The sequence below is a fragment of a genome, unplaced genomic scaffold (genome assembly GCF_019419815.1).
Source record: "Pyrus x bretschneideri cultivar Hongxiangsu unplaced genomic scaffold, Pyrus_bretschneideri_v1 Contig22, whole genome shotgun sequence".
NCBI lineage: Eukaryota > Viridiplantae > Streptophyta > Magnoliopsida > Rosales > Rosaceae > Pyrus > Pyrus x bretschneideri.
In genome coordinates, this window is record NW_025999524.1 from 5,120,107 (window position 1) to 5,145,582 (window position 25,476).

General features: G+C 38.9%; 5 protein-coding genes across 8 annotated transcripts; 3 read left to right on the top strand and 2 right to left on the bottom strand.

The window, feature by feature from the left end:
• Window positions 1–693: 693 nt before the first annotated feature.
• Window positions 694–4,206, bottom strand: LOC103941059 (protein BCCIP homolog). 2 transcript variants are annotated; one of them, XM_048585395.1, is made up of 10 exons: window positions 4,004–4,206; window positions 3,013–3,172; window positions 2,850–2,923; window positions 2,454–2,678; window positions 2,049–2,258; window positions 1,879–1,944; window positions 1,707–1,792; window positions 1,575–1,623; window positions 1,109–1,220; window positions 694–1,003 (listed from the first exon to the last, which is right to left on the bottom strand). In XM_048585395.1, exons 2-9 carry the CDS (start codon window positions 3,161–3,163, stop codon window positions 1,122–1,124), a joined length of 960 nt encoding a protein of 319 aa, XP_048441352.1. In that variant the 5' UTR covers window positions 3,164–3,172; window positions 4,004–4,206; the 3' UTR covers window positions 694–1,003; window positions 1,109–1,121. The 2 variants fall into 2 exon arrangements, 1 of the variants encoding a protein (XP_048441352.1); XR_007258749.1 differs by lacking the exon at window positions 694–1,003 and having other exon boundaries at window positions 1,132–1,220; window positions 1,575–1,628; window positions 4,004–4,201.
• A 1,741-nt stretch (window positions 4,207–5,947) lies between these two features.
• Window positions 5,948–9,889, top strand: LOC103943042. Its single transcript, XM_009353234.3, has 10 exons — window positions 5,948–6,583; window positions 6,687–6,824; window positions 7,536–7,721; window positions 7,871–8,008; window positions 8,116–8,234; window positions 8,317–8,449; window positions 8,528–8,657; window positions 8,762–8,841; window positions 8,953–9,087; window positions 9,219–9,889. Exons 1-10 carry the CDS (start codon window positions 6,062–6,064, stop codon window positions 9,456–9,458), a joined length of 1,821 nt encoding a protein of 606 aa, XP_009351509.1. The 5' UTR covers window positions 5,948–6,061; the 3' UTR covers window positions 9,459–9,889.
• On the bottom strand, window positions 9,860–11,328 carry LOC103943041 (NAD(P)H-quinone oxidoreductase subunit L, chloroplastic). 2 transcript variants are annotated; one of them, XM_009353233.3, is made up of 5 exons: window positions 11,128–11,328; window positions 10,953–11,042; window positions 10,552–10,659; window positions 10,379–10,473; window positions 9,860–10,150 (listed from the first exon to the last, which is right to left on the bottom strand). In XM_009353233.3, the coding sequence occupies exons 1-5, from the start codon at window positions 11,248–11,250 to the stop codon at window positions 10,003–10,005; spliced, it is 564 nt and encodes a 187-aa protein (XP_009351508.1). In that variant the 5' UTR covers window positions 11,251–11,328; the 3' UTR covers window positions 9,860–10,002. The 2 variants fall into 2 exon arrangements, with proteins under 2 accessions (XP_009351508.1, XP_009351507.1); XM_009353232.3 differs by having other exon boundaries at window positions 10,552–10,662.
• A 461-nt stretch (window positions 11,329–11,789) lies between these two features.
• On the top strand, window positions 11,790–16,375 carry LOC103943044. 2 transcript variants are annotated; one of them, XM_009353235.3, is made up of 9 exons: window positions 11,790–12,118; window positions 12,314–12,658; window positions 12,748–12,963; window positions 13,220–13,866; window positions 14,021–14,117; window positions 14,207–14,260; window positions 14,341–14,459; window positions 14,692–14,882; window positions 14,990–16,375. In XM_009353235.3, exons 1-9 carry the CDS (start codon window positions 11,843–11,845, stop codon window positions 15,628–15,630), a joined length of 2,586 nt encoding a protein of 861 aa, XP_009351510.1. In that variant the 5' UTR covers window positions 11,790–11,842; the 3' UTR covers window positions 15,631–16,375. The 2 variants fall into 2 exon arrangements, with proteins under 2 accessions (XP_009351510.1, XP_009351511.1); XM_009353236.3 differs by having other exon boundaries at window positions 11,791–12,118; window positions 14,993–16,375.
• A 1,609-nt stretch (window positions 16,376–17,984) lies between these two features.
• Window positions 17,985–22,429, top strand: LOC103943045 (putative clathrin assembly protein At2g01600). The gene is made up of 15 exons (XM_009353237.3): window positions 17,985–18,331; window positions 18,472–18,541; window positions 18,644–18,741; window positions 19,333–19,471; window positions 19,662–19,789; window positions 19,926–20,018; window positions 20,170–20,220; window positions 20,400–20,465; window positions 20,540–20,605; window positions 20,712–20,792; window positions 20,881–20,961; window positions 21,099–21,272; window positions 21,403–21,484; window positions 21,566–21,687; window positions 21,836–22,429. The coding sequence occupies exons 1-15, from the start codon at window positions 18,242–18,244 to the stop codon at window positions 22,184–22,186; spliced, it is 1,692 nt and encodes a 563-aa protein (XP_009351512.2). The 5' UTR covers window positions 17,985–18,241; the 3' UTR covers window positions 22,187–22,429.
• Window positions 22,430–25,476: the final 3,047 nt, after the last annotated feature.

Sequence of the window (25,476 nt, forward strand, 5' to 3'; positions counted from 1 at the left end):
AGTGTGTCAATGTTCTCGAGCAGCAGTACTACTTTCCGTATGTTCTATCGTTATGCACTTGTTCCTTATGTTTGCTCATTGTTTGATAGGCAAAATTACGAAACAAAAACCAAACAAATTGTTTATGGTTAGTGGCAAGTATGTAGACATCCACATTTATACTTTGTCAATCGGATGCTTGGTAAATAAATTTAGGTAAAATTTTTGCGAACCTATCCAATCCAACGTGCAAGTTTTTGTGCCAATGTGACATGTTTATCATATGTGGTTGATTTCGGTTCTTAAAATTATAATTAAGAAATACAGAAACTTAAAGCTTGCGACGTGAAGGTTTAGACGTAGTCAAGTTTATTAAAATAGTGTGCATTAAATTCGAGTTCTTTTGCATTTTGTGTACGTTAAATTTAGATGTCTAGAAACAAGACAAAAGAAAACAAATCTTAACACTAAATCTATTGATCATCCATGTGAAGTACTATATTCCGAGTTCAAACCGTCCCCATCTCCTTATTCTAGCTTAGAATAGTAATATCAATTTTAATAAAAATGTTTAAAATATACTAAAAAAAGGGTAATACTTAAAAAATTAAATTAAAATTTGAAAAAAATAATAATAATTGAGCAAGGGGGGTTTGGACAAAAGGCATCGACTACATTGTGTATGTAATTATGCGCTATCTGTGTGCATAGAACTTCAAACAAAACAATCCATGTATATTGTTCTTATTGCCCAAAAAAAATCTTCAACTGACAAAATACTTCTACAAAAATGGTGCTCTTCTTTGGTGTCTTACCTTCAGTTCTACTTCTAAGAAAATGCAGATGGTTTCGTTGTTTTGCCATTTCCCTTCAATTCAGATAGAACTTGAAGATAATAACATGAGATGACAAGTTCCTCAATGCATATCTGCTTTTCATTGTTTCACCTTTTTTGAGATGAACCTAGTAAGGGACCGTCTCAGGCTCCGGCCAGAAAGACGTCAAAATTTGGCACCTGCAACACCTGCAATGAGATAATGCAGTTAGGATGATCTCAGGAACGATGGCATCCATTAAGGACGAGTTTAGAGATGATAAATAAGGCACTTAATTAAAGAATTTGCTAAACCTTTCAATTAGAATCATGATTCATCTACTAGAGATTTTATCTGTTGTCGGAACGTTGGGATCTGGTCTGCTTTAACAGTCATGACTAGTCCCATTTGCTGATAGTTTCTTAGCTGCATGGTTAAAAAGGAAAAATATACAGAAATGGTTAGATTGTCATTAAGACGACAATATCACAACGATTAAGCTGTACATGCAACCACACAATCAACCTTAATTGCATCACCAAAAGTTAGACATATCTGTGATAGTTGAATGTCTTCAGCAAGGTACTTTGGTTTAGGTGTCGTGAAAATGCTAGGACCTATTTGAGAGAAGTGTGGGATGTGGACTTAATAGCAATGGTCCAGGTAAAACTCCAAGGTTTTTTTTTTTTTTTTTTTTTTTCTCAATCCTTGTTGACATATCATATAGTAACTTCAGGATATATTAAAAAATCAGAACAGGTTGCCAATACTACTACTTGCCTCAAGAGTTGGCTGCTCAGTGTGCAAAGGAAACTCGAAGGACCAGGTGCTCAGCTGAAATGCATTTAAGAAACAATTAGTGAATGAAACTGCAAGGAACATGGAACATTGCTTATGTCAAATGATCAGTACCTCGTGAAAATTTCATCTTCTGGCTTTATATATATTATTGCCTCTTCACTGACACTCACGCCCTTTTTCTGGTGTGCAGTTCTTAGCTGTATTTTTGCATCCAGAAACGAAATAAATAGATGGAGAGAGAGAGAGAGAGAGAGAGAGAGAGAGCTCAGCTTAAATGGCATACCTTGTAGACTTTACTGACTATTATGTAAACCTTAAAACGAAAGAAATTCTGGAGCTCCTCTGTTGGCTACAAAAGGTGAAACAAAAAAATGTTAGTTAAGTAGAAGAATTTGTTCCGAGCATGTATGAAAACAGACATAAGCTCATCAGTCCCATATCATCGAATCTAACCTCATCTTCTGTAGCCCAAGAGACTTCATCAAAGAGCGCATCATAAAGAGGTGGCAAGAGCTGTGGAGGTAAATTTGTCACCCGTTGGGAGACCAAAAGACCCACACTCTTTGATTCCTTTCCCAAAAGTGATCTCAGGTCATCTTTCACATCCTTCTCTTGACATACTTTAAGGAGAAACTCCTTAACCTCCGTAATACATTTATGGCCCTAATAGGAATCAAATAAACACACTCAAGGATCCAAATAGTAGGAAAAGGATGAGCAACAATATAAACTGTCACTTGTAAAAGATAAAAATAGTAGGAAAAAAGCTATGTAAAGCTAAGAACATGCCAATCTAGGGATAAATGGCAGAATAATGTAGCCAGTTGAATTACTTAAATAAGAGTATAGATCACTTGCCTTGTATCTTTCCAAGTTAAGGGCAGTAGCAAGAGCGAAAATTCCATTATCTTCATCATCCTCTATTTTAACAACAGTTCCTACAGTGGTCTGTTCCAAAATTAAGTCTGCAAAACCACTCAAATCCCATTCTTTATCATCAAGGTATGTCTGAAGCAACGTCTTCACTCCATGAAAGTCGTCAGGTTTTGGATCAAAGAAAGCAAAATCTGCTTGGACAGTTCCCTTCAAAGATAAGAACCAAATTCTCATAAAAATACTAATAGATACGATATGAATGAGAAATCACTTTTGTATCTCAGTTATTCTGGTATTCAAATACAGTATGAATAATGGGCGCTATGAGAATTCCCCATCCATTAACATGGAAAATTAGTACAAGAAGAATTTGCTCACATCAAACTCTTCTTCATCAGAAGATGTGGACTGTTCTTTCTTGATTTCCGAAGGTTTCTTTATCCAACCATTACCTGAAACGCATGACAGGAGAGATAGGTATGTACATTCCGAAGCATTTAACACATAGGAGGGTTAATTATAAAGTGATGCCTAGTAATACCTGTGGAATTAGGCGGTGTATTTTCAGGGAGGTCTGTGCCGTGCCTTCGGTGGTTGTCAATGAAGCTGGAGGCAACGTGAGCAATGTGACGAGCAAATGGGGAAAACGTCAGAGGCTGATACCTGCAATGCCTTGCCGGCTTCCGAGGCATCTCGATAACCTGTTGTGTAAGTTTCAGGTCATTGAGATTGAAGGTCAGCTCAGCATACAATAAAAAACAAAATTCCCACCTCCAAACAGCTGAGAAAGTAAAACATATCCCCTAAATACCATCACCTATAAAAAATAAACGCACACAAAATTTATACGTTATAGAGAAGTACAACATCAATCATGAACTGAATTCACTTTGGGACGCATAAAAACGCAAGCAGGTCAACAGACAGTAATTAAATTCGTAAAAATCACATTTGGAACTCTCTTGATACAATTCTATCACTTACTAACACGCAGCTATAGTTTCGTATTCACACCGCTGGGGCGAAAAAACAAACAAATTCTAGCTCAGATGGAATAACTAATGCAACAATTTGGCTTAGTTCAGCTAAGCTTTTCCCTAAACCCTAAACCCTAATCCTAATTCCTAAGGATTCGTTTCGATAAGGAATTTGGTGGCACCAAGGGATTAGCCAATGACGGGATTAGGGAGTGAAGGGATTAAAGCTGATGGGGTTTTGGAGGTTCTTGTTTGGTTAAAATGGGATTTGGTGGTGAAGGGATTCAAAATGATGATGGGTTTCGGAGGCTTTCGGAGGCTTGCTCGTTTGTCGATCTCTCTAACATGTGGAAAGCCACGACGAGCTCCACCCCACGAAGCACAGCAACCAAACGCGCAGAGAAGGAGTGGCGCGAAGCACAGCAATCCGACGGCTGTCTTTTTACAGCCTCTCTGCTAGATTCCGTTGCAGATGGGATTGGCTGAGGAGAGGAGGAAACGCGAGATCGACGAGGTTAGGGAATAGAAGGATTATAATGCGAGTGAGAAACTTACCCCGTACAGGAAAGGAGCTAACACGATTGAGGAGGAGGACCCAAATTCAGCGGCGGGCTTCTGCGGCGGGAGTCTGACAGGGAGAGGACGGAGGGGCGTCAGTGGCAGAGCAAAGCTGTTGGGGCGGCGAGAGTTTGCAGAAAGACTGATCGGCGACTTGCAGCTGCACTAGGTTATGACACGATTGCAATTGTCGATAAGACAAATGGGTAAATATGGAAGTTCATTTTTCTTTACTTTTGCTTTCGGGCCGACAGCAATATATAACATCACACAGGTACGAGGCCCAATCCACACAGCCTATAGAACAAACGACAACAAAGGAGGACAAAACGACATCAAACCCCCAATTTCGACATAGCACACAACAAAGTCGCATAGCAACTCAAAGTCTCCAACTGAAGCTTACAATTGTCTCAGTCTCCGGCACAGTTCACTAATCCTTCTTGCTATGTAGTTGTGGTGTCACATCAGGCGACAATCGGTAATGTACTTTTCTTCTCCCGAATCAAATGGTACGATAAAACATAATCAACAACGGTAAATAATGAATTCGTGAGAGTTTAAACTCAAGTTAAAACCTTCACTTTGTTGTTTGTGTGTTTGTTCTTGATGCATTTTACTCTATCAAAATTGCTAATCTTTCTTTTTCTTTCAATTTTACAAATTTTGTCCAAAAATTAGTAAATAAAAAACAAACTAAAAAGGGGGAAGATTACTCGAATGTAATCAAGAGTTGCATTGCAAGGTTATGACTAACCATAAACTGGTCCACCTATTTTGGCTCTTAAGCAGGCCGGGAAAGAGACCTCAAAAGAGTTAATAAAAGTCAAAGCCCAAGAAATAATAAGAAGCCCAAGGCCCAGGGGAATTACAAAGAAGGCACATCCAAGGGCTAGAGCCAACCACCACCAGCCTGGTCCGATTGAGCAATAGAAAGTACTTTCTGACAACCAAAGACATGTGGAAAGACTGACAACTTTATGGCAAAAGGCTTTAGAAGCAGGCCTACCCATACACCAATTAGGCGACAAGTCAATCACCAATTAAAAGCAAAAGTCTAGGACAGGACATAAAAGTGGTCAGGCCGCTACTCGGAGTGATATCGTTGACTAATCAGGGCTGAACAAGTCGCTCAACACATATCTATTTAGAAGGACATGTCATCCCGACTAAGTAAATGTCACTTCATCGCTGAATGTTGACTAGCGGTTAAAAAAGTTATCAGTATACTAGTTCACTTAGGCGGCACATTAAATGTTAGAAAAGGAAGATTAGGTGAGCCCAAGGCTCTATGTACTCACGAACAACCTATGTAAAGAGGTGTGAACCTTTTGTAAGGGGTCACACAGTTGATGGGAGAAAAAAATTAATAGTCTTTAGCTGAGCGTTATTTGTAACATTTGATATCAATATAACCCGAGCAAACAATGAATTCCTATTTTTGAGAGGTTAACCACTCAAATTTTGAGTTCATTTTCAGTTTCGATTCCAAACTCTCCAAGGACTAATTGTTTTGTATTTCACTCATTTAAGAAGTATGTGACAAATTGATAATCTTTGTCAATTTGTAGGAATTATGGAGTGTTTGAGGTGTGTTATGATATTAAAATATGAGTTAAATAAATTTTAGAAATTGGTCAATTTTGGAATACCAAATATGACATACCGACCCATATTTCCAGTTAATTGGATAATTGTGTATTCCAAATTAGCCACGTGACGGTCTGTCACTCGTATCTAATTAATTACACTACAAGCATAAGGACTAATTATCCGACAACAAAAAAGATTAGGACTAATTGATTTATCAATTACTAATTATTTTCAGATTCGGATTACAAATCCAAACGGTTGGTATTTGATGTAATTTTATTATCAATCAAGGGTCAGATTCATCCAGTCAACGCCATTAAATTCACTCCCACCAGCCAATCTTCGATTCCATTCTCCGTCTCTCTCTCTCTCTCTCTCTCTCTCAATTTTGCCAGTTCCGGTTCCTTTCTCTGTCTCTCTCTTTCAATTTTCCCGAGAAAATTCAACACCAACAACCAAATCATGGAAGAAAATCACGCTGCAGCTTTCGAATCAATCGCCAACGGGGACCACCTCGACGCCGCATCCACCGCCGCAAACGACTACAACAATACCCATCACAGCCACGCCAACAACGACCACGGCTGGCAGAAGGTCACCGCGAAGCGCCCAAGGAAGAAGAAGGAATCGAACGCCGAAGTAATTAACAATCAGAACAAGCTTGTCCCCGGCATCGCGAGCGCCAACGGAAACGGCGTTTTCCGGTCGCTGGAGAAACAATCGGAGGACCGGCGCCGGCGGATTCTCGAAGCTCAGAGGGCCAATGTCGACCTCGACGATGTTGCTCCGGCGAGATCGAAGCTCAGGTCCGACGACGAGGATGTGGATAATAGCGATGATGAAGCTGCGGCGCAGAACGTGAAGGCCGAGGAGGCGAAGAAATCCAAGCCTAAGAAGCCGAAGAAACCTAAGGTCACGCTGGCCGAGGCGGCGGCTAAGATCGACGAGGCGAACGATCTCGCTGCATTCCTCATTGACATTTCGGTGAGTTTTATGCTCTGATCTAGCTCGATCTATTCGTTTTCAATTGAATTCGATTTAAAATTCTAAATGTTTTAATTGATTTGGGGATTTTGAATTGCAATAGGCGTCGTACGAGTCGAAGGAGGACATACAGTTGATGCGTTTCGCGGACTATTTCGGCCGTGCATTCTCTGCGGTGTCTGCCTCTCAGTTTCCATGGGTGAAGATGTTCAAGGAGTCATCGGTTGCCAAGCTTGCCGATGTAAGTTTTGAAATTTATTCATTTAAATACCTGATGCATTGATTAATAGGTCGAATATCTGTATTCGGGGTTGAATTGCATGTAAACCATTACCATTGTGCATTATGCTCTTTTCTGTTCAATTTTTAAATGGCATTTATATTAATGATATCAAAAATTTCGTCGAAAGCTTTCCTCTTTGGATATATATCCGAATAAATCTGCGGAAAGCTTTTTTCTTTAGATATATATTCGAACAAATCCGTGGAAAGCTTCTCTCTCCTTAGTTATATATTTGAACAAATTTGATCCTCTTTGATCTTGTTGGATGTTTGGTTGAGATTAGCTGTTTGTCTCTTGTTTTTGGGGCTTCTCCATATGGTTGCAACGATTTTCAGCACACTTCCTTCTGAATATAACTCCGCTCCTTCCCGAAAACAATTGTGCGTATTATTTCGGGTAATGGTAGAGGTGGTATTTATGGCCTCAAAGGCGAATAGGTTGGTGGATAATTTATAATTTGTTGAAAGAATGCACTAATCTAATATACATACTGTGATGATAAGGATGATATTTGCGAGATGGATAATTAGGGCAAGTAACATATCTTGTTCTACGGATTCTCTTGCTTGTGACCTCCATTTTACGGGGCTTAATAACTTATAGGTGGAAGCAAATTTGAGTGTGCATGCTCCTGGACAACCTAATCACTTGGTGGTGTTTTTTTAACAGATCCCCCTTTCTCATATTTCTGAAGATGTTTATAAGACATCAATTGACTGGATCAACCAGCGTTCTGTTGAGGCCCTTGGGTCTTTTATATTATGGTCCTTAGACAGCATTCTTGCAGACCTAGCGAGCCAAGTTTCTGGCACAAAGGGCAAGAAGGCTGTGCAGAATGTGTCTTCAAAATCTCAGGTAATTCCCCTCTCCTTGCTTTCGTGTTTTACTTGTCCAGGAAATGTTTGATATTCATTGTTAATGTTAAGGTATAATTTGCAATTGCACCTTCACAAATATGTACTCTTCGACTGCTGATGCAAACTTGAATTTTGTTGAAATCGCAGGTTGCGATATTTGTGGTTGTAGCAATGGTATTGCGAAGAAAACCCGATGTCTTGATTAGTATATTGCCAACACTGAGAGAAAATTCAAAGTATCAAGGACAAGATAAGCTTCCAGTAATTATATGGATGATAGTTCAGGTAAGTGGTTAACAATATAATACCGGTTTTAGTGATCTTTCTTCATGGAAAAAAAAAACATTAGCTCTTATAGTAATGTTAATCGATGTCAAAAATGTCTTGTGTAGGCTAGTCAAGGGGACCTCGCCGTTGGGTTGCATGCATGGGCCCGCAATGTGTTGCCTCTAGTCTGTGGAAAAAGTAGTAATCCACAGTCCCGGGATCTTGTTTTGCAGTTAGTGGAGAGGTATTAAAAGATGGTTATTGCTTCAAACATTTTCGCTTGCCTTTACATTCTTCAACTCTAAAATTTGTTACTTTGGTTGCAGAATTCTGTCTATGCCTAAGGCTCGTACTATTTTAGTAAATAGTGCTGTTAGGAAGGGGGAGCGTTTGGTGCCACCTTCTTCATTAGAGATACTTATGGGAGTTACCTTTCCTGCACATTCAGCTAGAGTAAAGGTAATTACTATTGAGGGCAAATTCACTTAATATAAATTATTTTCATTGTACTGTACTTACGCATGATATTTTTTACAGGCCACCGAAAGGTTCGAGGCTATATATCCAACCCTAAAAGCGGTCGCTCTAGCTGGCGCCCCTGGAAGCAAAGCAATGAAACAAGTTTCGCAGCAGATAATGAGTTTTGCAGTCAAAGCTGCAGGAGAAAGTACGTAAATTTCTTGTCTTCCTTTGTATTGTAGTTTTTGTTTCCTAAGTAGGGAAAAATCGTAGGTTCTTAAAATGGGATTGAGATAATTCTGTTTCACGCAGGTATACCTGAGCTATCCAATGAAGCAACTGGAATTTTCATTTGGTGTTTGACCCAACATGCTGATTGCTTCAAGCAGTGGGTGAGATATTCTGCTTCTCCTCAGCATCATTGCATTCATGTTTGGGTTTGAAACAGCACCATTAGTGAATTTAACAATCTGATTTCTGTGTTGTGCGTCAAATGATAACAGGACAAGGTCTACGAGGAAAACTTAGAAGTGAGTGTCGCTATTCTGAAGAAACTTTCTAACCAATGGAAGGAACATTCTGCAAACCTCTCTCCTCTTGATCCTATGAGGGAAGCTCTCAAAAGTTTTATGCGCAAGGTAACTTTTTACTTTTTATTTTCTTAAATTTTAATTGTATATATTTGTATACAATTTCTTATATGATTTAGTCATACGCGAAGTATTAATTAACTTGTTTTATACTATTTGAATACTACTATTACTTGTAGAATAAGAAGGCATTGGCTGGTGAGGCGGAGGATGTACACCGAGAAAAGCTTAGCAAGGAAGCAGACAAGTATTGTAAGACATTATTGGGAAAGCTATCACAGGGTAGCGGGTGCAAGAAGACTCTGGCCGTTGCTGTTGTAGCCTTGGCTGTTGGTGCTGCTGTCATGTCCCCGAACATGGAATCTTGGGAGTTGGAGTTGAAGAAACTAACTGCGACCATCAGCTCTTTCTTTGAATGAACTGTGATTTCCAGTTCTGAAAATCCTATCTTAGCAGCATGAGCGAAGCAGGTTTAGAAGCTGACGGTGCAAAGTACCGACTTAAAATTTTCTCTTACAAAACTGAGTATGATGAAGAAAAGTTCGGCTGATTTACTTCAGAATAAGGCGGCGACAGAGACGAAGCTCTATTTATACTTGTATCCCGACGGGATACAGAACTAGACGTAGTTGAAGGTCAATACTTGCTCCAAGGTTTAATTTCGTTTGAGTTTTTTTTTTCGGTGCAACTTTTCATGTTTATTTAGATCCTTTTTAAGTTATTCACCGCTAACATCTACAATTACCAGCGATATGTTCGTGAGAACTTTGAGACGGATACAAATATGTATTCTCGGATTAGTGTTTTGTTCGAAAAGGAATTTGAATTCAAGGTTTGATTCTTCGTTACATTCATTAAAGTTGTGGATTTAAGTTCATATGTATCAAATATGTGTCATTGAGATATAACATTGTACATGTTCCACTGCATCCGTCGCAGCGTACGGAAATACGTCTGTATTTTCTACGAGTACTCTTCGGGTTCTGCAAATGGGTACTTTAGAAACCCAGCTTTTATTTGGTCAGGATCGTCTGGCTTCGACCAAGGGTACTTCATGGATGGATCCCGTGGGAACTTCCTGAAGTTCAGAAATGGTGCCCAAAGTATTACTCTGCACAATAGGAGAAAATAACTGAATCACAACATTTTGTACTTGAAATCTCGACGTTGGAGAGAAAATTTGAACTCGGACGCTCATGTTTATATCTCTTCATTCACATTTGATTTATTTAATCGAAAGGTTGGAGATAAACAGGGGTGTGCGGAAATCAGATACTCAAATTAGAGTGGCAGTTCAGGAGAATCAAGAAGAAACCCAAATGACGGAAAAGTCACTTACCCAGGAAAGAACAAGAAGACAAACATGAACTGAAAGTACATCTCTAGGAGATTTCTCTTGTACCACCTAATCCGAAGCCAGTTCATGATGATTGGCTGCAATCACACGAAAGTGCTTCTCTCAAAAGCTCCATGTTACAAAATAAAAGTACAAAGAGAAGAAGAATTACTTACCGGCATGATAAGGAAGTACCAGAAGGCAACAACTCCGGACTGTATTAAAACCCATGTCAAATCTTCCTCGTAGTTGATTCCGGTGACGGCAAATGCAGGCTGCTCAATCTGCTGAGATAGTTCCGAATGAGTTCAACACCAAAATATCACTAATTAGACTCGTTTGGGAATGCTTATGTAGAAAAAACTTCTGCTCATACGCGCTTATGCTGAAAGTGTTTTTACTAGAAGTATATTGAAATCTGTATTAAAAATTCAAATGCTTCACGGAGGAGTCTGAGAATGCTTCTTGAAGAAGCATCTACTTATAAAGTGCTTCTCCAAAAAGCGCTTCTATGATTGAAAACCGTTTAAGTTTAAAGGGTAAGCAGGATTAGACGTAGAGATGATGAGTGGCTTACGGTGGCCAAAACTGCTCCAACTTGAATTGCCAAGTTCGATTTCTTCAGGTGGGAACAGTCAATTGGGTTTTGACCGATGCTTCCGACTGTCTGAAAAAGCAAAAGTTTGGATCTTCATTAATGATCTGATAAAATTTTTGAATGGAAACTAGAAACCAAGGAAGAAAGCTCGTACCTTTTGAGGATCGACATTGTTGGGCTGTCTGTGTTGAGAGGCGATTGGGAGAGAAGAAGAACGCCGGGAACGGCCGAGAGAAGGCAGCGCCTGGGGGATTTGGAAGCTGAATGAGCAGCTCATTTTAGAGCTCTGTTTCTCTGTCTCTCTGTTTCCTTATCCCTATGGTTTGAGTTTCATGGCAGAAAATGCATGGAGTTTCTTGACGAATAAAGTTAAAATAATGAACAAATATCGCCACGTGCCTAGTATAATTGGGTGAAACTCAATTGTGCCTAGTGTATTTATTTTGTTCGGACACGTGATTAACGAATTTTTATCTTACAACATAATTAAAATCATTCAATTTTGTTAACTACAATTTAAATACCATTTATGCAAAGAGATAAATTTTATTGTTACTAAAGGGGTGATGCTTTCATACCAGTTCATTTTTATCTGTCAAAGTTTAATTTCTGATTATCGAATTAAATAAATTAAAAATAATTAAATGACAAAATTTAACAAGAATTATGTAGAGGTAAGAACAAGGTGGGTAGATAGCCAGCATCTGATATTTACCAATATAAATGGGTACTCAAAAAAAAAAAAAAAAAAAAAAAGAAACGAGCATAAAACCCAAGAACTCAAACCAATCTAAAAGATTGAGTCTTGAATAGGAGAAATTTTCTGCAAGTCTGCAACTTTCCAATTTCTGCCTCAATCGGACCAAGAGATGTTGGCCTCGGCAGCCCAACCGTCGTTAACGGTGAAGCAGCCTCATCTCCTCCAATCCTCACTCTCCATCTCAAACACCCATATCCACATGGAAGTCATTGCAGCTAAACCCACCAGACCCAGAAACAGAAGGCCAACACTCTTCTTCCATTCAACCCGTTTCCAATGCCTCAACCTCCAATCACGCTTTTCCCGCCAGTTCCTCACAAGGGTCAGTGATAGCGACGGCGGCGGTGCGGCGGATGCCACCCCACAACAGTTTAAACCATCCACTGTAAGTTTTCATGATTTCATCCCCATACTTCCATTGTTATCAAGAATTAATCTTTTTAGTGGTTAATATGTTTCATGAGGATTCAATTCAACCCAGAAGATTATATTTCACGAGGATGAGAACCCAAAAATTTATATTTCATGAGGATGAAATGTGAAATTTGATATTCTGATTCTCGCCGCACTTGATTTGTAGGACACTAAAGAGATAAAGAGTACTTCTCTGGGTGATGGGTATGTCGGCTTGTTTATTCGGATGCTCGGGCTGGATAATGATTCCCTTGATAGAGAGGAGGCAATAGTGGCACTCTGGAAATACTCACTTGGAGGAAAGAAGTATTGCGAAGCCATTATGCAGTTTCCTGGCTGCATAAACCTCATTGTAAACTTGCTGAGATCGGAGTCCAGTTCTGCGTGTGAAGCTGCTGCTGGCCTTTTAAGGTCGATATCCCTTGTTAATTTGTATAGAGATGTGGTAGCACAGAGTGGAGCAATTGAAGAGATAACCGGGTTGCTAAATCGACCGTCTTTGAATCCTGAGGTATAGGATGGGTATCTCGCTCATGGAATTGCTTTCCACATTTTTCTTGATGTAGAAAAGTGACGTAGGTTGTTGTAACATTTCTGCAGGTGAAGGAACAGGCTATATGTACTTTGTGGAACTTGTCTGTGGATGAGAAGTTCAGAGTGAAAATTGCAAACAGTGATGTCTTGCCGTTACTTGTTAAGTCCGTGGATGATGAGGACGTAAAGGTGAAGGAAGCAGCCGGAGGGGTGTTGGCAAATTTGTCATTAAGTCACTTTAGTCACAGCATTATGGTTGAAGCAGGTGTTATACCAAAATTGGTGAGACTTCCCCTTCCATTTTTTGTTGTAGTAGATTTAGTTTCAAGTTGGATCAAATGGCTTTAGTTAAGTGTACTGGTTTTCGTTTTCAATGGTTTTTGATACGTGGTAGTTGATTTGGGATTATCTTGTATCCATCACATGTGAAACAAAGTATTAAGCAGTTCAATCACTATATCATAGTTATGAATCCCCCTTTTCTATTGATTTTTATTATATGATACTTATGGATTAATTCGCTTTTTTAATGATGCAGGCAAAGCTCTTAAGAACTGACGTTGAAGGATCTAAAGTAATTAGAAAGGAGGCAAGAAATGCTTTGTTAGAACTATGTAAGGATGAGTACTACAGAATTCTTGTTGTGGAGGAAGGTCTGGTTCCCGTCCCCATCATTGGTTCAGCTGCTTATAAGTCCTTCAGGCCGGGTTTGTATTCATGGCCTAGTTTACCAGATGGTGTGGAGATTGAACAGACTTATAAAACTCCGTCCAGGTTTGGTGCTTCTGAATTACTCCTTGGGTTACATGTTGATGAAAAAAAGGCAAATATAGAGGAAGCCAAGATGAATGCGATTGTTGGACGGACACAGCAACAGTTTCTTGCTCGTATTGGGGCCATTGAACTGGAAGATGATAAAAAACAGTCTGAATTAACCACCGGTAAACAAGTCACACTTTTGCCATGGACAGATGGTGTGGCTAGATTGGTTTTGATTCTTGGACTTGAAGACGAGTCTGCAATAGCAAGAGCTGCAGAGGCAATTGCTGATGCATCTATCAATGAACATATACGGATAGCCTTCAGAGAAGCTGGGGCAGTTAAGCTTTTAGTACAGCTTCTAGACAGTAAGAATAATGCCGTTGTACTGGCGGCAGTTCGAGCACTAGAGAGGTTGTCTGTCAGGTAATTAAGCATTCGCTATTTTTAAGTCTCTTGTTCTTTTTGTTTTGAATGAAATGCATATCCTTTTGAGAACTAAATTAACAGGGGAATTGTATGAGGCGACAACTAACTTAGCCTCTGCAAGCTGATAAAGTTATTGTTTTGAATGATGCAGCAATGTTGTTTGCCGGTTAATTGAAGCTGAGGGTGTTAGAGATCCTTTGGTTAATCTTTTAAAGCAGCCACAGATCTCTGACATCTTGATGGAAAAGGTCATTCGTCATATAATTTTTAGTCAATCCCTATATCTTTGAAGTGATTCTAGTTTAAGTTAATCACGCGAATAATTGATGTAATGTAGGCGTTGGATATTCTTGCCCGGATCTCAGATCCTAATAAAGAAATGAAGTCAAAGGTTGGTCAATTGTTTATTGATAACCTATTTGAAACCTTATGGTTATCCATTGACTCACCAAGCATGTTGTTTCATTCCAGTTTTATGATGGACCACGAAATGGATCAAAAAAGGGATCGGATGCAGCTAGGGGTCCTTATGGTTCCACGGGAATGACTGGAGATATAGCTAATATGTCCATGTCAAAAACTAATACCAGGTTTGAAGTCCCCCCTTCTTATTTTTCTGTGCTTGATTATGATGCTTAACTGCCTTTATATTCTTTAAATTGTTTTTTTTTTCTCCATTTTATCATATGTTAAAGGCAAAATTTGTATTACTATAGCTTCACGCAAAATGCAAATGTTTAAGCTTCACTGTTTTTTAAGTGCATGATTATCTGGTTCTTCTAAAAAAAAGACCGAGTAAAGTTTTGACTTCTGTCTGTATAGCGAAAATGTGCTTGACTCTGGGGTTATTGCTCGCCTTGTTGAGACATTAAAGACCCCAACCCCGAGTTTGCAAACAAAAGCTGCTTCTATCCTCGAGTTCTACGCAGTTATTGACCCAAGCATGGACACCATCATTTCAGCGGATATTGAATCTGGTTTAGATGATGTTTTCCAGCAAAAGATTCTTGAAGGTACCGGAAATTCTTTTCCTTTATGGTATAACTGCTTGGAAGGTAAGTAATAATAGTGTTTGTTCACAGATTTGATACTTATTTAACTTTTGGTCTGTGGTATTTAGCAGACACGGAATCAGAAGTATATAATCAACAGCCAGAAAAATACGCCCTTGAAGTTGAAGAAGCTGGTCATGCCATATCAGCAGCATCCCGGTTATTTACAAAACTGCTTGACTCTAAGAAGTTCTGCCAAAAAATAGATTCCGAGCATTTCACCAAATTGCTCGGTGATATCCTGAAGTCTAATATCCCCCTTCACAACAAAGATTGGGTTGCTGCTTGTTTGGTGAAACTTGGTTCTCTTTCTGGTCCGAGACTAGATTTTGAGGACCCAATCAACATGGAAGTAACTCTCCACGAGACCATTCCGAGACTTATGGAGCAGTTAAAAAGCTCATTTTTTCTAGAAGAAAAGGAAGCTGCAGTTGTGGAACTCAACAGAATAATCTCTGAAGGGGTGGTTGATTCCACTCGAGCCATTGCTTCCCAAGGAGGTATATTTCCGTTGGTCGAACTGATTGAACAAGGGAGTGAGAGTGCCGTTGAAGCATGCTTGGCGATACTTTATAATCTGAGCATGGACAGTGAGAACCATCCAGCAATTATAGCTGCTGGAGCAGTTCCCGTTTTGAGGAGAATTGTCCTATCACAAAGACCACAGTGGAATCGGGCACTTCATTTGCTGAGGACTCTACCTACATAAGGAGACAGTGCCAAAACTTATAGTCACGAGATAATTTTTCCATTTTTACCAAACTTTATACTATGAAGTCTGCCCTTGAATTGAAGGGCGAGCTTAATTCCCGTCGAGAACTTAAATGTGTACCGGGGCAGCTGATGCCGTAGTATATGATCTGATTGTAATCAAGCTCCTTGCCCTGCTACTGTACAAGCAGAATGCAAAAAATTTGGTGGTTAAAAGGAATCATTTTGGCACATCATTTTTCTCCTTCTGTACTACCCCCTGTTTATTTCTGTCCCGACATGTCTATGATGAACTTCCCTAGCAAGTTTGAAGGGCCGGTGGAGAAAAAGCTCCGTGAGAGTGGGTGACCGATAAAACTGAAAGGAGTTTCCGCTTACAAGTTTAGAACCAGTAGAGCTTCGGTACCACATTATCTCTTCATAACCACCTCAAACCGCCTCTTCATCTTTCGCTATCGGTCGTCCTGAATTCATGAATCCCGCCCGCCATTGATAAATTTCAGGTCCTGTTTGGTACAATGTGGATCGCTTGTTGATTTGTGCACGATTTGCTGCTTCCTGCAATCTTGTAAATCATTGATGAATTTACATGTGCTTGGTCTTTGTGTGTTTGCTGCTGCAGGCAAAAGTGTTATCAAGTTAGTGGCCTCTGGGGCCATCAAGCTAAACTCTCCACTTCTTGATGACCTCATGATGTAAACTTGTCACGTAAAATTCTACTTCCATTACAATTGCTCTTTGTAGATTGGTAGGAGCTCCGCTCTGTACTTAAAAATAGCGATCCCAAGTTATCAAGGTTTTCCGTTTTGCGAGGGTTGAGAGAAACATCTATTATATATAGTCTTACTCTTACTTTATAAAAATGCTATCTTCAAGACTCGAACTCGGTTATGTATCAATGTAGTATTCTAAACAGTTTCAATGTAAATGACAGATTCGAACTTGAGTGTAAGAGCGGAGGACACAAGTATACCTAATACATTTATTAACAATTCTTCATCTTTGACCTTGGATCCTCCAAGGATTGGATGATTGGTATAAAAATCAATTTGTTGGTGGGCGGACTTTCTTGGTCAAATTTTTTGTTCACTGGACAATTTTCTGTTCAACGGTTCTAAACTTCTGGATGCAGAATCTTTGGAAAAAAAAGCCCAAGCCAAAAATCTGTCAAACCAAGCTGGCACGTGACAGGGAAACAAGATGCACGTGCAGTATATGAATATATACATTTTCAACAAATTTCTTAATTAGTGAGTTGGCTCACATGCAAAATCAGTCCACAACTCATCCTTCTTGTTAAATTATGCAAAATCAAAAGGATTTTAATCTTTTATAGTTGAGAGTTTTAATCGTTAAATTTTTGCCATTGTATTTTTTATTAAAAATTTACTGTTAAAGTAAAAACGATTGAAAAACTTACTATATCAAATCTAACATAATTTATATTCAGCCGAAGTAACCAAAGACAACAAGAACAACAATTTGAACTATCAGCCTAGTTCATAACTATCATCACAAATCGAAGATACAAAAGCATACTATATAAAAATAAAAAATGGTAGAACAAAATTTTTTTAGAAAACTAATGAAAATGGTTTGAAAACTTTGAGTTTTAACACTAAGGACAAAATAAAGGGTAAAATGAATAGTACGAGAATTGATTTTTTAGTGTAAAAATATGGTTTTTCGTTAAAGTGAACAGTACCGGGAGGTTTTCGTTAAAGTTCCTTTTTTTTTTTTTTTTTTTGTCAATAAAGAGTATAAATACAATATATTAAAAAGAAAAACTAATGAAAATAGCTTGAAAATTTTGAGTTTTAACGATAAAGACAAAATAAATGATAAAGTAAATAGTATCACGATTGACTTTTTAATATAAAAATATAATTTTTTGTTAAAATCACTTTTCATTAAAGTTCCTTATATTAAATCATTCAAAGGAGTATACGTCCCTTGCTTGTAATGGTGGTGAATATGGGACACTAATATCATATAACCCTATATTTTATGTGTGATATGACGCACTCCAAAAGCAGGGGCCTCCAAAACCCAACTGCCCTCTTCCTGATCGATTTTTTAATGTGTTAGAAACACAATTTGATACATAAAATATTATTAAATAATATACTAAATTGTGTTTTTGACACATTAAAAAGCTAAAAAGTTTCTCCCTCCCCTCGCCTCCTCCATCCCCTTTCATAAATAAATTTCAACCAAAAAATAACAATTAAATTTCGAGCAAAAAATAATAATTAAATTAAAAGCCAATACCCTCGTCTCCTCAGAACAAAAAAAAACAAGAAAAAGGAAAGAATAAAAACGGAAAATCGAATCCACTACGACACCGTTCCAGTGTTTCTGCTTTGCAGCCTGTCGCTCTTGAATTCTTCTTTTTCTTTTCTCTTCGCATAATTTCTTCAAAGTCCTTCGCTTTCCTCTCTCTTCCTCCAACCCATCGGAGCCAGAGAGAGAGAAGAGAGAGAAACAAGGTCTGCAAGCCAGGTCACTGTGTCTTATTCTAGAGAGAGAAAGTGGTGGTGAGAGAGAGAGAGAGCGATCTGAGCGGTAGAGGAATTGGGGTGGTACAGTAGAAGAAGAAGCGGAGAGAAATGGGGACGCTTCAGACGTGGAGGAAAGCCTACGGCGCTCTCAAAGACTCCACCAAAGTCGGCCTTGCCCACGTCAATAGCGATTACGCGGTACCAATTCCTTTCGCTTTTCTTTTATCTCCGTTGATTTAATTAATTAGAAGCCAAAAAAAAAAAAAAAGGATAAGATTTTCGTTATCCGAAGGGATTGGATTTTGATTTTTTGATTTGGGTTTGTTCTCTAAAAATAGGATTTGGATGTTGCGATAGTGAAAGCCACCAACCACGTCGAGTGCCCGCCCAAAGAGAGACACCTCAGAAGTCAGTTTCTAAATTTTCAGATCCGTCGTTTTAACAAATGGGTGGTTGGATTTTGATCCAAAGATGTGATTTTTACATTTGGGGGTGTTTTGTTGGATGCAGAGATTCTGATTGCCACATCGTCAATTCGGCCACGGGCGGATGTTGCTTATTGCATTCATGCTCTTTCGAGAAGATTAAGCAAGACCCATAATTGGACGGTATGCCGTGCTTCCCCTTTCAATTGCAAATTTGCAATGCCATGTATTTCGATCTTGTATTAGACTTAATAATGTATTTATTTCCCTTTGAATTTAAAGCGGGGGTTTGCTTAATATTGTTGTTTACCATGCCATACTATATTATTCGAGTTTGCTTGGAAATATACTTGGTTGCTTTAGTAAACCGCGTAGATGTGCCTATGTGAATCACTACATAGTATTGTTGTGTTACTCAATGACAATACAGTTAAATAGCGACATTAGGCTCCTACACTTTTACCGGTTCTTCATTTTCCCATTTGTTCCACTAGATGCCGCTTTTTGATCTTTTTGTGCAAAGGATTATTTTTATGCTCAAACAAAGTTTATGTATTTTTAACTACTTTGAAGTGAAATAATTGGTCTTCTACTGGTCTGGTTCAATGTTGTCCCAATTTACAAGGGACGATGTAACACTTATATGATAGTTTTCTTTTTGGCTGTATATGTATCATCATTGTCTTATGGATTAATATGCTTATGTATATGTATACATATGTTTAGATTCCTGTTAAACTTGGTTTGTATTATATTTGTGTTTTTCATTGGCAGGTAGCTTTGAAAACATTGATAGTTATCCATAGGACCTTGAGGGAGGGTGATCCTACTTTCAGAGAAGAACTTCTAAGTTTCTCTCAGAGAGGACGAATTCTCCAGCTTTCTAATTTCAAAGACGATTCCAGCCCCATTGGTGAATTGCAAATGCCTTAATCTCTTGAATTCTTTCTGGTCTTTGGCTTGTCAATTTTCATTATTAGCTATTAATTGAAGTAATTGAAATTATGACGTTGATTTTGAAGTCAAAATTGAAGAAACACAGACACATCTGTAACTTGAGGATAACTAATGTTTCCTTTTGTTTTCCTTTTCCTCTTCTGCAGCTTGGGATTGCTCTGCATGGGTGCGTACTTATGCATTGTTTTTGGAGGAACGACTCGAATGCTTTAAGGTTCTGAGGTATGACATTGAAGCTGAACGTCTTCCAAGGCCTGCCCAGGGGCAGGAGAAGGTATCAAATCTTAATGGTTCATTACTAATTTACTAGTTAGGATTTGGTGATAAGATGCTTTCTTTTTACATACAAAATAAGTTATTATTCTATGAGGGTTCACAATCTTTTCTTTCCTGTGTTTAACTACTAACAGGGATATAGTAGAACCCGAGAACTGGATAGTGAAGAGTTGTTGGAGCAGTTGCCTGCCTTACAGCAGCTTCTGTATCGTCTTATTGGTTGCCGGGTAACATATTTGGAACTTGTGGTTCATCTGTTTCCCTCAAACGTGTTTGAATATTCATTTCGTGATACATTATTATATCTCTGTAAATTTATTGCACAACCATTTTTATACATTTGTGCTAAATGATTGATTTTGCTTTCTGACTTTGCAGCCAGAAGGAGCAGCTTCCAGCAATTACGTTATACAGTATGCTCTGGCCCTGGTATGTCCTGCATCTCCATTTTTGTTTTGTTCTCTCAGACATGACAATGTATTTAAATTATAAACGGAGTCTCAAGTGCTGAAAGCAAGCTTTAATCCTAAAACTATTAAAGCCAGTTTAACAATGGACAAAGGCTATCTTTGATTTCAAATCTGACCTTTTTGAGTTTGTATTTTCAGGTATTGAAAGAGAGCTTTAAAATTTATTGTTCCATCAATGATGGGATCATAAATCTTGTTGATAAGGTGAATATAATATATAATAAGCAAATACTATGTTACCAATGGCTATTTGTTTCTCAAATTTGAGTTTGTTGCAGTTTTTTGAGATGCCAAGACATGAAGCTGTTACAGCCCTTGATGTTTATAAACGAGCTGGTCAGCAGGTAAACATCTGCAACATTGGTTACTACAGCATCAGTTACGGATGATCTAAGGTCAAATAGTTAATGTTTGCTGCTCTGTTAAAGATATCTTGCTAGTTTACTGCAGGCTGCAGGTCTCTCTGATTTTTATGACGTTTGCAAAGGATTGGAACTTGCTAGGAACTTCCAGTTTCCGTTCTTGAGAGAGGTCTTATAAGTTTCCAATGTATTTGTTTAAGTTCCTTTCTTGCAGTTTTCTCAGCTAATGCTAAGTTACTGTATTTTAACCTTTTCAGCCTCCGCAATCGTTCCTCGTAACAATGGAAGAGTATATAAGAGAGGCACCACGGGCTGTGACTGTTCCAAATGAGACATTGGTTGGTATTTATTCTTTTTCTTTTTTTGTTATGGAAATTTTTTAGTGTTTTGAGTTTTATCAGTTCAGTTCTTTACCACTGGAATTTTATTTTGGAAATACATGTGTAGATAATTTATATTTGCTCATTATGAACAGCTTTTGACATATAGACCAGAAGAACCTTCGGAAGATACAAAATTGTCTGGTGATGAATCCGAGCCACCAGCTTTAGACATTGTGCCTGTGTCTAATGTTGAGACAGAAGCTCCTCTGTCGCCACCACCTCCACCTCCACCTCCTCAAAGTAGCATGACCACTGGAGATTTACTGGTAGATTATCAGTTCTGACTTCGTTAAAGTTACACTCTGTTTTTATTTTTTTTATTCTACAAATTCTCATTGTGTCAATCATTTCCAGTTTATTTTTTTCACCCCAACCAATCTTCTTTTGTGGGTTCAGGGATTGGATTATAGTGCAGCTGATGTATCTGCGATTGAGGACAGAAATGCTTTAGCTCTAGCTATAATTACATCTGAAGCTGGTACGTGTTTTTTTATTTATTTATATAAGTTGGCATTTTATGACTTCCATGACTCTTAATCTCTCCCGCTTTTATTTGCAGATGCAGCTCCGACATTCAATTCTAGTGCAGTCCAAACAAATGGTTTTGATCCTACTGGATGGGAACTTGCCTTGGTCACCACTCCAAGTACCGACATTTCAGCACCGAATGAGAGACAATTGGTAGGCCCATACCATGCTTTTTAAAATTTATAGTTTTTTATCATTTACTATTCCTCACCGGGCTTCGGTTATACCTCACCTTGTAGAATTTTTGCCATTCTGATAGTGGCTTGTAATTTGATTGATACATGTTTCTGGTTCATTTCAGGCTGGTGGGTTAGACTCACTCACTCTGAACAGCTTGTACGATGAAGGAGCATATAGGGCATCTCAGCAACCTGTTTATGGATCTCCAGCTCCAAATCCGTTTGAGGTCCAAGACCCATTTGCTTTTTCAAACCATGTTGCTCCCCCTCCCGGAGTTCAAATGGCGGCAATGTCTCAACAGCAGTCCAACCCCTTTGGTCATTTCCAACCAACCTACCAGCAGCCACAGCCGAATGTGATGATGGGCGCAACAAATCCTTTCGGTGATACCACTGGGTTTGGGGCATTTCCTGCAAATCCTGCTCCTCACCCGCAAACTAGCAATCCATTTGGAAGCGCTGGCCTTCTGTGAGGACACATGCTTTGATCATCTGAAATAGTGTAATCCACGCAGCGCAGCGACGTTGGTTTTGGTGTATTTGGCGAGTGTAGCACATACGGGGTTTGGATTTGGTTTGTGAGGATGGTGTTTGACAGCATGAACATAAGAAGTGGGGTAAAAGTCAGGCGAGTGAATAGTGAAGTATGTAATAATTAGTTGATACATTTTAGAAATTCTTGTAATTTTGTTTAATCAAAAGAAAGAAGTTATGTATTTTTTGTGTTCTCTCATGTGGTGATTCTTTTGATCTTTTTGACAAACGATATCGTTATTCGGTTTAATTCTTATAATCTTAGTACTCGAGTATGGTGTGTTGTTTGATTTCTTAATTTCTAGAAATTCATGCTTTATGGAAAAAAAGGCCTTAATTTGTCTTTTGGTTCACAACAGGACATTAGCCCGAAAGAAAAGGAAAGAACAAGGAATATCACGAGGCACACGAGATATATCTGTAATTAGCAATTGATAATAAGGAGAACTTGCTCATAAAAGACTGGACCTAAGTTGCATGACAACAGCAAAGTTCTTTTCATGATAAATGTTGAGTTTTTGTCAATTGAGTTTTACTAAAGTTATCCTTTGTGGGGTTTCTCTTTTCTTTAGCACGAAACGAGAAAAATGTTGGGTAAAGGGGCGAAAATAAGAACAGAGCTTTAAAAACGTGGAAACAAGAAAGAGCAGTGGAAGGACACTGGAGCAGGGTAGTCTTACGGTTAGACATTTCTCGCAAAGGAAGGGGTTCCACTGTATTTGAGACTATACAATCAGGCCGTAAGTAGACACAACTCACAATGCATGAACTGTGACATCCCACATCGCCCAGGGGTGATCCTTAAATGTATATTCCCATCCCTACCTAGCACGAGGCCTTTTGGGAGCTCACTGGCTTCGGGTTCCATGGGAACTCCGAAGTTAAGCGAGTAGCGCACGAGAGCACTCCCAGGATGGGTGACCCATCGGGAAGTTCTCGTGTGAGTTCCCAAAAACAAAACCGTAAGGGCGTGGTCGGGGCCCAAAGCGGACAATATCGTGCTACGGTGGTGGAGCGGGCCTGGGAAGTGGTGCGCCCCGGGGCGGGATGTGACAATTTGGTATCAGAGCCTAACCCTGGTCGCGTATGTGCCGACGAGGACGTCGGGCCCCTAAGGGGGGTGGATTGTGACATCCCACATCGCCCAGGGGTGATCCTTAAATGTATATTCCCATCCCTACCTAGCACGAGGCTTTTTGGGAGCTCACTGGCTTCGGGTTCCATGGGAACTTCGAAGTTAAGCAAGTAGCGCACGAGAGCAGTCCCAGGATGGGTGACCCATCGGGAAGTTCTCGTGTGAGTTCCCAAAAACAAAACCGTGAGGGCGTGGTCGGGGCCCAAAGCGGACAATATCGTGCTACGGTGGTGGAGCAGGCCCGGGAAGTGGTGCGCCCCGGGCCGGGATGTGACATGAACTCTCGTCCTTTATTATGAGGGACCATCTCTTGTAGCCAGTGACACCGTCATCACGTTTTCGGTAGTCATTGGAACAATATATTGGTTTGAATAAAATTTCTTCTTTTTACAAGAGTCGTTGGTCAAGCTGCTACTAAGTATTCTCTAGTCAGATTGCCTTACTGAATATTGTCTGTCTCCTGCTCGGAATTTGTAAATCATGTAGTGACTACCATTAGATTTATAAAGAGTAAATTGTATCAATGATCCCTTAACTTTAATTAAATTGGAGCAATGGTCCCTCAACTAAAAATCCAATACTATTGGTCCCTCAACTCATCAAAATGTGTAGTTATAGACCATTTCGTCAACTTCATCAGAATTTTGTCAAAATAAGTTATGTTCGAAGGACCATTACTACAATTGGGGTCCCTCAACTCATCAAAACATGTAGCTATTGTCATTTTCGTCAACTTCATCAGAATTTTGTCAAAATGAGTTATGTTGAAAGGACCATTGCTACAATTAGGTTAAAGTTGAGGAACCATTGCTCCAATTTGGTTAAAGTTGAGGGACCATTTTCTCTAGTTCGATTAAAGTTGAGGGACTAATAATAATGAATTTTTAGTTGAGGGACCATAATTGCATGTTTTGATGAGTTGATGGACCAATGGTAATGAAATTTTAGTTAAGAAACCATTGCCCCAATTAAGTTAAAGTTAAGGGATCATTGCTACAATTTACTTATTTATAAGAGATAAAGAAAAAAGGATATAAGAGTAGAGCACATGCTGCTGGTAAGCTTGTTAAATTGTAGAATTATTGAATATTTTTGCTCACCACCTTCAAGTAATGGTGATGCTTACCTTTCAATTATCATTATTAGATGAGTTTAAATCTCGTACTCAAATTGATTTCTACTTAATTTCGTTAGGCGCCCCGGTATTTTGATCTTCCTTTTTTGGCCAGTCGATGATTCTGAAAATTAATAATGTTACTCTTTTTTTTTTGTTGTCTAACGTTATATGCATGCGTGAAAGAAATGTAAATATATTACCAAAACGGCTTCATCTTTGCTTTTGGGTTCACGCAGTCAAAGATATCTAATTTTTTTGGGCGGGCAGGCTCTCACCGTCCACGAATAAGTAGTGCTGCACTGCGGATGAAATTTGAAACATGACGCAGTGCATTCACATTTCTCATAGTTCACGATAACGTTTAAACTCCCAAACGACTTTCGATTCGATAAATTTGGTAACGATAATCTTTTTCATCACATTTTGAAGGAGATAACAGATAGCATCATATTACTTTACTCATTAGTCAAATACTTTAAACGTATAGTATGCGTTACTCACTAGTCAAATACTTTAAACGTATAGTATGCGTATCGTAGAAGTACATATATGTGTTTTACTAAATATTGTTGTTGTAAATTAAGTAGTGGCAGATAGGAGCCTATAACTAAAAGGGTTTTCAGATTAATATTATTGTTATTGTTGTTATTATTATTATTTGGTCGTGGGTTGAGCGTGGGAGCTTGTGAGGAATTTTATTAAAAGCCAAATAAATGGAAGGAGCAGAAAGTTAAAGGAGGAGGGAAGGGAAGGGAAGGGAAGGGAGAGGGTGAAAGAGCATAGATCGGCATAGCAGGCAGGCAGGCAACAAAAGCAAAAGAAGAAGAAGGGGCCATGCAGCATTTACATATACATGCTGAGTCTGTCCCACATTTTCAAACACTCTCAAATCACCATCATTACCATCGCAAACCCTAACACACACAAAAATACTACAAATTCGTGGCGATTCTCCTTCCCTTTTTCTCTTGAATTCC

Excerpts from the sequence above, each read along its gene's own strand:
- LOC103941059 (XM_048585395.1), bottom strand. The coding sequence starts at position 3,163 with ATGCCTCGGAAGCCGGCAAGGCATTGCAGGTATCAGCCTCTGACGTTT. Across the intron at positions 2,679-2,849 it reads CTGATGAAGAAGAGTTTGAT|GGAACTGTCCAAGCAGATTT; the intron begins GTGAGCAAATTC and ends TTATCTTTGAAG. Across the intron at positions 1,624-1,706 it reads GAAGATGAAATTTTCACGAG|CACCTGGTCCTTCGAGTTTC; the intron begins GTACTGATCATT and ends ATTTCAGCTGAG.
- LOC103943041 (XM_009353232.3), bottom strand. The coding sequence starts at position 11,250 with ATGAGCTGCTCATTCAGCTTCCAAATCCCCCAGGCGCTGCCTTCTCTC. Across the intron at positions 10,663-10,952 it reads TTGGAGCAGTTTTGGCCACC|CAGATTGAGCAGCCTGCATT; the intron begins GTAAGCCACTCA and ends GAACTATCTCAG. Across the intron at positions 10,151-10,378 it reads GTCTTCTTGTTCTTTCCTGG|AGTAATACTTTGGGCACCAT; the intron begins GTAAGTGACTTT and ends CCTATTGTGCAG.
- LOC103943045 (XM_009353237.3), top strand. The coding sequence starts at position 18,242 with ATGGGGACGCTTCAGACGTGGAGGAAAGCCTACGGCGCTCTCAAAGAC. Across the intron at positions 20,221-20,399 it reads TACAGTATGCTCTGGCCCTG|GTATTGAAAGAGAGCTTTAA; the intron begins GTATGTCCTGCA and ends TTGTATTTTCAG. Across the intron at positions 20,606-20,711 it reads ATAAACGAGCTGGTCAGCAG|GCTGCAGGTCTCTCTGATTT; the intron begins GTAAACATCTGC and ends AGTTTACTGCAG.
- LOC103943044 (XM_009353235.3), top strand. The coding sequence starts at position 11,843 with ATGTTGGCCTCGGCAGCCCAACCGTCGTTAACGGTGAAGCAGCCTCAT. Across the intron at positions 12,119-12,313 it reads AACAGTTTAAACCATCCACT|GACACTAAAGAGATAAAGAG; the intron begins GTAAGTTTTCAT and ends CTTGATTTGTAG. Across the intron at positions 12,659-12,747 it reads GACCGTCTTTGAATCCTGAG|GTGAAGGAACAGGCTATATG; the intron begins GTATAGGATGGG and ends ACATTTCTGCAG.
- LOC103943042 (XM_009353234.3), top strand. The coding sequence starts at position 6,062 with ATGGAAGAAAATCACGCTGCAGCTTTCGAATCAATCGCCAACGGGGAC. Across the intron at positions 6,825-7,535 it reads CGGTTGCCAAGCTTGCCGAT|ATCCCCCTTTCTCATATTTC; the intron begins GTAAGTTTTGAA and ends TTTTTTTAACAG. Across the intron at positions 7,722-7,870 it reads ATGTGTCTTCAAAATCTCAG|GTTGCGATATTTGTGGTTGT; the intron begins GTAATTCCCCTC and ends TTGAAATCGCAG.